A 9823-nucleotide genomic window follows, 5' to 3' on the forward strand; every position below is an offset into this window, starting at 1 on the left:
AGTATCATGTTAGGGCTAAAGATTTGATTTTTATTGCTTAGTGACATGCTAGGGCTTGTTATTAATCTTGTTAGTATCATGCCTAGGATCTTGCTATTATTATGCTTTAACATGAACATGATTATGATTATAATTGTTATAATTTATGATGATTATGAATATTATTATTATTATTATTATTTTGATGATGGTTATTTTATTTATGATAATTATTTTAATTATTATTAATATGATGATTATTATTTTTATGATTATTATCATGATTATTTCAATTATGATTTATTTTCATGATGATGATTATTATCATGTTGCTTGATATGTTTTATTGTTATTGCTTGATCACGCCTTTTATGCATGTTTAAAGGGAATTTTGTACTTGTAATCACGCTTAATAAGAAAATTAATAATCTTGTTAGGGTTAATGTGATTATAATTCAAGTGATCTTCAATAATAGTTTTATTTGTGCATTAAATTCAACTAACATAGATTAAAAGGTTTAGGGCTTAACCTATTGATTGCATGTTAATTAAAAAGCGCACATGAATACGATCAGAATAAAGTAGAGGCCTATTATTAGGGCAGGTTCAATCTCTTTTAGGTTGGATTTGTACCTTCATCCCCGAACCCTTATTTGGTTCAAGACCTTATGGAGTTGACGATCTCTTGAATCGTTAAGGGGTGTAACCTTCACCCTGTGAACGGTTTACAAGTTCCTAAAACTTGTTGGCGACTCTTTTGCTCTATCTTCTTCCCTTTTGGACGCCACCGTACTTTAGTGTATGATCATAGTGGGGTTCAAGTTAGGGGGTTAACGCTTGAAATTTATTCCCTACATCAGCTAAGGAAATAATTGAGACTGTGAGGAGAGCCTATAGGGTGATAGTGAAGATGAATTTTTCATATTAAGTGAAGTGGTATTCTCACAAGAAGATGTATGGTTCCATGACAGAGCACTATGTCAAGCTGGGTAGGTATCTTGAAGCTCTTAAAGCTACTTGTCTTGGCACTGATATGGATTTGGTCACATACAAACAAAACAACAAAGGGCCTCTAACTTTTCAAAGACTTTACATTTGCTTTGATGGTCTGAGAAAGGGTTAGAAAGCAAGTTATAGGAAGTTAATCTGTGTGGATGCATGTTTCCTAAAAACATTTCTTGGGGGGCTGTTGATGTCAATAGTGAGTAGAGATGGGAATGACCAGATGTACCCCATTGCATGGGTTGTGGTGGAAGGTGAGAACAATGATTCATGGGAATGGTTCATGCTCAACTTGAAGAAAGGCCTCTCCCTTGATGATGGTGCAGGAACTTTTATTCTGTCTGATGAACACCAGCTATGCCTTCCTTATGCACCATTTTAATTTTTTATTTTTTTTAGACACAAAATTTATGCATATGTGATGAATTAGTGCTGCTTTTATTTTATTTTGTATGAATTTTAATTTCAGTCTTTCTTTGTATGTATCTGCTATGTGTATTGTCCATTCTAAGGAGTGTGTCAATGGTGTTACCAAAGGTTGAGCATAGGCATTGTGCTAGGCACATTTATGCTAACAAGAATAAGAGCTACAAGGGAGATGAATTCAAGTTGATGTTCTGGACCTGTGCAAAGTCTTACAGTCAAGTAGGCTATAAGGATACATTAGAGGTTTTAATAAAATCCAACCCACTTGCTGCAGAAGCTTTTAAAGCACACAATCCTGCTGTTTTTACATGTCTTTTATGAAAATAGATGAGAAAACTGATGTTACAACAAGCAATATGGCTAAGACATTCAATGGGTACATAATTAATGCTAGGGCAAAGCATTTGATTTACATTTTGGAAGACACCAGGGTTGCTCTGTTGAAGAGAATTGTTATTAAAAGGGATGAAATGATGAAGTGGGCCACTAACTTATTATGCCCTAGGATTGCTAAGAAATTGATGCAAGAGAAAGAGGAAGCTGCAAAATGTGATGTACTCCCTTCTACACACACTGTCTTCCAAGTAAACTACCACTTAGATAGCTTGAAAGTGGACTTGAATCTAAGGAATTGCACCTGTAGAAAAGGGATCTCACTAGCATTACTTGTTGTCATGTTGTGGATGCCATCTTTTTCATAAACAAAAATGCAAAAGACTTTGTAGATGCAGTTTATACAATATCTCAGTACACCAAAGCTTATGCAAGTTCAATCCCTCAAGTAGATGGTGAGAGGCACTGGCCCAAAACAGAGTTTGCCATTGACCAACCACCAATCAAAGTTAGGCCAGGAATACCAAGGAGAATCAGGAGAAAATATCCTTTTGAAGATCCCAAGAAGCCACGTATGTAGGCTCTGTAAGCATGGCATGGAAATGACTTGCACCTTGTGTAAAGAAAAAGGCCACAACAAAAGAAGTTGCCCTCACCTTGGAAAATCTAACCTCCCATAAACTAAAACTTCTACAAAGAGACCAAGGGGCAGGCTTAAGAAAACCCCTATCGTACAAGAACAAGTTTCACAAACCAATGTTCACCACACAGCTAATGCAGAACCCTCTAGACTAGGAAAATGAGGCAGAGTTGTGAGTAGAGGTGGTGCTAGCAAGGGGGTAAGGGGAGGAACTAATAGAGGAAGAGCTGTTAATAAGGGAGGTGAATCAAGTGTAAGGAAAGGGAGAACTAGTAGTAGGGGAGAGGAATCAGGTGTAAGAGGAAGGAGAACTTCTGGCAGGGGTGGTGAATCAGTTGGTAGGGGAGGGAGAACTAGTGGCAGGGGTTCCAGGGGAGGGAAAACTAGTGGCAGGGGTTCTAGGGGTGGGAGAAGGGGTGGAAGAGGTGGGAGCACTGTTGTGACCCATGGATTGGGTGTGTTTGTGACACTTGGTGGAACATCTTTCACCAATGTAAGATCTCATCTTCATTTTTGTTATTATTAATCTTAATTGCTGTGTACTTCTACTACTGATCTAAATTGTTGTGTGTTATATATAGGCATCAGGAAGTAGTACACCTGCAGATGTATGTGCCTTCAATAAAAACATACTATTTTAATTTCAGTCAAGCCTCCACCTCTGCAAAAATGATGGACAAATTAACTAGGATTAGCTTGTGCTTATTGTTATACTTAGTTTAAGATTGTTAGGTGTTAATTTTGGTCTTTCAACCGTAATCCTTATGACAATTTCAATTATGTTAATTATATTAATTTGGTAATGTATTAAACCTCTGTTAGTATTATGTATTGAACCTCTGTCTCTTTTTAATGATAAGTAATTTCATTTCATCATCTTCCATGGAAAATCATTTTTGTATGCACATGTTTGCAAATGTATGATAACTGTCAATATAACCAATTCAAGATACATACTTCAAAATATCATCATTTTAATTTAATTTAAAAGATTTACAATAAGCACCTAAATAATACAGCTCAATGGAATAACACCTACAAACATGACACCCACAAAAGTACTACTACTGCTACATTACTGAAAATACTACTACACACAATAACATTACCATCCTTAACAACAACTTAACTACTAACATACCCATAATCACCATATGACCCTAAAAAAAGATCTACACCCCACAACATAATCCCAACCCAGATTAAACCCCCAAACTGTGACCATTAACATTGCAGCCTAGTACTACATCCCAGTACTACAACCTGCACCTCATCAACAACACTACAGTGAAAAATGCCCAAGGTGAATATCAAGGTCAACATGAGCTTCTTATCAGTGTTGTTCTCTTTCATCTCAAAGAGGGTTTCGGTCGTGGCCATCCCCATCTCTTCAACCTGGTCAACCAATTTCTCCTGTTTAGCCTTCAACTTTCTCACCTTTTCCTTCAGCAGCTCAATTTTGTCCTCCAACTCCATGATAATTGAGTTCTTATCAACATTCTGATATTGCAGTTCGCGAATATCATCAACCCATTTGAAGAATCCGCATGTACTATGTTCCTAGTAAAAAAAAATTAATTAATTCCCCAATCAAACAACATAGTAATCCAAATTAAAATTAAATGAAAAATTGAATGGAGGGATTTTACTGGCGTATAAGAACAATCGTAAAAGCGCTTTCCTTGGGTGGGTCTGCCGTGCTTCACCGTCCTCAATGGAGCGACCTCATCGTGATAGCAGTAAATAGGGAAAAGAGGGGACCCTAATTTCTTAGATTTTGAAGATAAGACATGGGAGTGTTGACTTGCCATTGATAAATTTTGAAGCTTTGAGAACAATGGGGGTAATTGCAGAGAGGAGGAAGAAAGATGGAAAGTAATGAATGGGGGTGGCTGGGCTTTTAAACAAAATTGAAGAGCAGAGGTTAGCTTATGAATTAATGGCGCTCAATCAACCATATTTAGTATATTTACTTGCTAAAAAAAGAAAATATAATTAACCGATCAATAAATGAAAAAGTCTTGTTTTAAGAATATGACGGTACAAGGTGGAATTATTGTGGTAATTTGAAAAGGTGGGATTGTTTTGAGAAGAAAAGGTAAAAGTGGGATTATTAGTTTCTTAATTTTCTTCTTTAATTATGTTAGTTGTGTTTAAAGTTCATGGTTGCGAAAACTTCCTATATGTTTACAGTGTTTAGAGTCGAGATTCTCAACTCTCAAGGATCAAATGGTTAAAGATAATACCATTTGTGGTGGTTCTGGTCTTACAAAGTGATGACATAAAAAATATATTTCGTAGGAGATTCCATGGTATAGAGTTTAATGCTGAAGACCATGATTGAATGTGTTAGCTGACAATCTTTTTACCAGACTTATGTTTGTTGTTGTTTCATCAAAGTTATAGTCTTTATTTTTTTTATTATTTTTTTTTTTTTATCTAATTCTGTTAGGCAATTTGTTCTGGTTATGGCAAACTTACATTCTAAATAGGTTATCCGTTATTGCATGTGATATTGTGATGCAAGAAAGTAGCCTAATTTGGCACTCTTAAGCTCACTGAAACTTTTAAAATGGACAGGGAAAGTTATTTTGGAGTCTGTGATTTTGACGACTGTAGTGGTTCTAAGTCTCACTGCGTACACATTCTAGGAAGCAAAGAGCGAGAGGCCACGAATTCAATTTCCTTGGTTTTTTCTTGTTCAGGGCTTTGATTTTTTTGATCATATTCTTTTTGATTCAGGTAGAACGCTCTTTAATTACCTTTTGAAGAACTTATTGCATATTTGCTTATGAAGCCTCATAAAAGGTAGACCTTGCCCTTTGGAAATGTCTCGATGCCTCCGTCCTTAATTGGATATATGGCTCCATTCCTCCCGATCTTTTCACTACCATTCTCCTCAAGGATGACACTGCTCAAAGTGCCTGGACTCGTCTCGAGTCCATGTTCCAAGATAACAAAGCTTCCCGAGCCTCCCATCTCGAACAAGAACTTGCTGACCTTGATTTCGAGAATTTTTCTTCAATTGACGGCTATTGTAATCACATCAAATCCCTCGCCGATCGTCTTGCGGATGTTGATGCTCCGATTCCCGATACCCGTCTCATCCTAAAAATGACGGCTGGCCTTCTCGAAGCATATGCCAGTACGGTGGACTTTATCCAAAATCAAGAACCATTGCCCTCTTTTGAAAGTTGCCGATCTCGCTTGAAATTAGCAGAACGAACCATCAAAAACCGTCTTGCTAAGGAGGGGGGGTCCAAGAATTCCTCTGCGACCACCCTTATTTCCACCGCCGGCAGCCAGTATCATTCGGACTCCTCTGTGAACTCCTCCAGATAAAACAACAAAGGAGGGATGCAAAAGAAGTCCAACTCCAAACAAACTGGAAAGCCACGCTCTAATGGGCCAACCCAACAGCAGTCCGACCCATTTAATGGGCAACCTTGGTTTTTTCAGCAAGGTCAGTGTTCCTGGCCAGCTTTGTGGGCACTTAGCAGGCCCAGTGGCCCAGCCCCCCTGCCCATATCCATCCCAATCTTGGGCACCGAGGCCTGCTGCCTCTTCTTCTGGATCATGGCCTACTGGGCCTGGTATATTGGGTCCGGCTCCGCAAGCTTACAGTGCTATGGAAAATGGTCGGAATCCTTCTCCGACGCATATCAAAGCTGCGATGCAAATGCTTGCTAATCTCAACCTTCCGGACAACAATTATTATATGGACACTGGAGCAACATCTCATATGACGGCCGATCAAGGTATTCTCTCTTCCTATGTAAATTCGAGCATTAAAAATCAAAACATTGTTGTTGGTAGTGGTGATTTAGTTCTAATTATTGGTCATGGTAGTGCTACTTTACCCTCCCCATACCCTCCCTTTACCCTTAACCATGTTTTGCATGCTCCTAAAATTATTAAAAATTTGATATCCGTCCGAAAATTCACAACTGACTATGGTTTCTATTGCTTTTGATCCTTATGGATTTTCTGTGAATGATTTACAGACGGAGGCCAATCTAATGAGATGTGACAGTACTGGTGACCTATATCCAATCTTTCCATACAATCAAGCCAACTCTTCCGTCCAACATTCAAATTTTACATTTCTTTCTTCCGATCTTTGGCATAATCGACTAGGACACCCTGGGGATGCTGTTCTTAGATTTTTAAGTAGTCAAAAATTTATTGAATGTAATAAGACTTGTAACTCTTTTTGTTCATCATGTCCTTTAGGGAAACATGTTAAATTGCCTTTCAATAAATCCATGTCGCATACTGCTTTACCTTTTGATATCATTCATAGTGATCTTTGGACTTCTCCTATTATTAGTTCTTGTTATTATCTCTTGTTTCTTGATGATTACATCAAATTTTTATGGACATATCCCATTTCAAAAAAATCCCAAGTCAAACATCTTTTTATAAGATAGTCCAAACACAATTTGAACGTAACATTAAGACCTTTCAATGTGATAATGGCACCGAATATGTCAATGGTACTCTAAAAGAATTTTTTGAAAATCATGGCATGCTCTACCGTCTTTCTTGCCCTCACACTTCTCATCAAAATGGTAAAGTTGAACGACATATAAAAACAATAAATAGCATCATTCAGACCCTTCTTGCTCATGCATCTTTGCCACATTCTTTTTGGCATCATGCTCTATCTATGGCTACATATCTCTTAAACATTCTTCCAATCAAAGTCTTAGGTTTTAAATCTCCCACTCAAATTTTATACCAATGTGATCCGCTCTATTCGGAATTATGAGTCTTTGGTTGTCTTTGTTACCCTCTCTTTCCCTCTACTACTATAAACTTGCAAGAAAGGTCCACCCCTTGTGTCTATCTTGGTCCCGCACCAAGTCATCGTGGCTACAAGTGCTATAATTTATCAAATGGCACAATCATCATATGTTGGCATGTGCGATTTGTTGAAAACGTGTTTTCGTTCTCACAAATTCACAAACCAAAATTTGACGATTATGATTTTTTGGATAATAATTTGCTAAATCACCCACCCCATTTGAGCACAAATCATCCTAGCCCTCCTCATTCCCAGGCCCAGCCCACTCCTCCTCCCATAGGGACCCCAGATCAGCCCAACAATTCACCTAATAGGCAAATTTCTGATCAGCCCACTAATGGGCCTTCTTCCTCAACTCCCCAGGTCAGCCCACGTACTGTCACAAGTCCCTCCAATCAAGATGGGCAGCCCACTTTTCATCACACACCTATTCTTGAGCCTCCTATTTTCGACAGCCCAGAAATCACTACCTCAAGTGGTGATGCTCATATCTCCCCATCCCTGCCTTCACACTCCACCACCACTCATGCCTCACTTATCCACACCGACGACCACCAGGCCCCACCTTCCCACCATATGACTACTCGAGCCAAAGATGGCATTGTGAAACCTAACCCGAAGTATTTTCACAATTTAAACACGATTACCACTACTACCATTTCTCCTATCCCTAAGGACCCGATTAGTGCTATCCGTGACCCTAATTGCAAAAATGCAATGTTAGAGGAATATAATGCTCTTATTGATAATCATACATGGTATTTGTTACCTCGGCCCCCTAATGTGAATGTTATTCTATCTATGTGGATATTCCGTCATAAACGGAATTCTGATGGTTCTTTTGAGCGGTATAAGGCTCGTCTTATGGCTGATGGCAAGACTCAGCAGCAGGGTATTGATTGTTATGAGACTTTTAGTTCGGTTGTCAAACCGGCTACTATTCGTACTGTTCTTAGCATTGCTATTTCACACTCTTGGTCGATCCATCAGTTTTTGGATGTCAAGAATGCTTTTCTGCATGGTTATCTCAATGAAATAGTTTATATGCATCAGCCCATGGGTTTTCACGACAAAAGTCGCCCTAATCATGTGTGTCTATTGCGAGGATCTCTCTATGGTCTAAAACAGGCTCCTCGAGCCTAGTATCAACGGTTTGCAGATTTTGTCACCTCTATTGGATTTGCTAACAGTAAATGTGATAATTCTCTGTTTATTTATAGGCAGGGATCGGATACTGCTTATATTCTGTTATATGTTGATGATATCATTCTTACAACATCTTCTGACCGTCTCCGGACACAGATTATGGGTCTTCAGAGCTCCGAATTTGCAATGAAGGATTTAGGTCCTTTGAGTTTCTTTTTGGGCATTGCTGTCATTCGTGATGCTAATGGTATGTTCTTGTCTCAGAACCAATATGCTACTTCCATCATTGACAAGGCCGGCATGTCTAACTGTAGTCCTTGTCCAGCACCTGTCGACACAAAATCCAAACCTAGTGCTTCTCATGATGATTCATATGAGGATCCTACTAAGTACAGGAGTCTTGCAGGTGCTCTTTAGTATCTGACTTTTACTAGAACTGACATTTCTTATGCAGTTCAGCAGGTCTGTCTCCATATGCATGATCCGCGCAATGCGCACATGGGGGCTTTAAAGCCTATCATACGCTACTTACAGGGTACTTCGTCCTTTGGTTTGCATCTGTATAAGTCCTCTATTAACAAACTTGTTGTTTATACTGATGCGGATTGGGGGGGATGCCCAGACACTAGGCGATCTACTTCAAATTATTGTGTATTTTTAGGGGATAATTGATTTCCTGGTCTTCTAAACGGCAGCCTACATTATCTAAGTTTAGTGCAGAGGCAGAATATCGTGGGGTTGCTAATGTGGTATCTGATTCTTGTTGGATCAGAAATCTGATGCTTGAGCTCTATTTTCCTATCTAAAAAGCAACTATTGTTTATTGTGACAATGTGAGTGTCATCTACCTCTCTGGAAATCTGGTGCAACATCAACGCACAAAACACATTGAGATGGACATTCATTTTGTTCGTGAAAAATTCGCTAAGGGCGAGGTACGAGTATTACATATTCCTTCTCGTTATCAGATTGCAGATATTTTTACGAAAGGCCTTCCACGGATTTTATTTGATGACTTTCGTACCAGTCTTAGCGTTCGTGATGCTCCCGCCACGACTGTGGGGGAGTGTTAGAATATATGGAAATATATTCTTTGACTTTGTATATATTAGTTTAGCTTGTATTTATCCTAGCATAATCTTTGCCTAACTGGTAGCTAATCAGTACCGAGTATATCTCGCCTACCTTGTATATTTATACGCAAGCTAATGAATGAGAAAGAAACGATTCATTGACTTTCAGATCCAATGTTTGTTTGTTCAACATTCCGAAAATGCTAAATTCTATAATTACAGGTATTCTTTCCATTGGGCAATATTGGTGTGATGATCTATGGTTGTGTGGCATCCATCATCTTCTGTGGCTACATCGTTTATGTCACAGATAAACTCATCAAGCGATACACCTATGATGAGTATATATGGGCTGATGTGGCATTGTATCTCGACATTATCAACCTCTTCCTTTCTCTGCTAACAGTTAGGCGAGAG

The 9823-nt window shown here is 38.6% G+C and overlaps 2 protein-coding genes across 2 annotated transcripts; one reads left to right on the forward strand and one right to left on the reverse strand.

Moving 5' to 3' along the window:
- Window positions 1-3299: 3299 nt before the first annotated feature.
- LOC110721183 lies at window positions 3300-4870 on the reverse strand. The gene is made up of 2 exons (XM_021900323.1): window positions 4030-4870; window positions 3300-3940 (listed from the first exon to the last, which is right to left on the reverse strand). Exons 1-2 carry the CDS (start codon window positions 4189-4191, stop codon window positions 3605-3607), a joined length of 498 nt encoding a protein of 165 aa, XP_021756015.1. The 5' UTR covers window positions 4192-4870; the 3' UTR covers window positions 3300-3604.
- A 40-nt stretch (window positions 4871-4910) lies between these two features.
- LOC110721184 lies at window positions 4911-6687 on the forward strand. The gene is made up of 2 exons (XM_021900325.1): window positions 4911-6138; window positions 6385-6687. The coding sequence occupies exons 1-2, from the start codon at window positions 5784-5786 to the stop codon at window positions 6408-6410; spliced, it is 381 nt and encodes a 126-aa protein (XP_021756017.1). The 5' UTR covers window positions 4911-5783; the 3' UTR covers window positions 6411-6687.
- Window positions 6688-9823: the final 3136 nt, after the last annotated feature.

Source organism: Chenopodium quinoa, unplaced genomic scaffold, assembly GCF_001683475.1.
Source record: "Chenopodium quinoa cultivar QQ74 unplaced genomic scaffold, ASM168347v1, whole genome shotgun sequence".
Lineage (NCBI taxonomy): Eukaryota > Viridiplantae > Streptophyta > Magnoliopsida > Caryophyllales > Amaranthaceae > Chenopodium > Chenopodium quinoa.

What these genes read in the sequence shown, in the direction of transcription:
- LOC110721183 (XM_021900323.1), bottom strand. Translation starts at nt 4,191, where the DNA reads ATGGCAAGTCAACACTCCCATGTCTTATCTTCAAAATCTAAGAAATTA. An exon ending in ACGATTGTTCTTATACGCCA is followed by an intron (nt 3,941 to 4,029) that starts GTAAAATCCCTC and finishes TTTTTTTACTAG; the next exon opens with GAACATAGTACATGCGGATT.
- LOC110721184 (XM_021900325.1), top strand. Translation starts at nt 5,784, where the DNA reads ATGGGCCAACCCAACAGCAGTCCGACCCATTTAATGGGCAACCTTGGT. An exon ending in TCATATGACGGCCGATCAAG is followed by an intron (nt 6,139 to 6,384) that starts GTATTCTCTCTT and finishes AATGATTTACAG; the next exon opens with ACGGAGGCCAATCTAATGAG.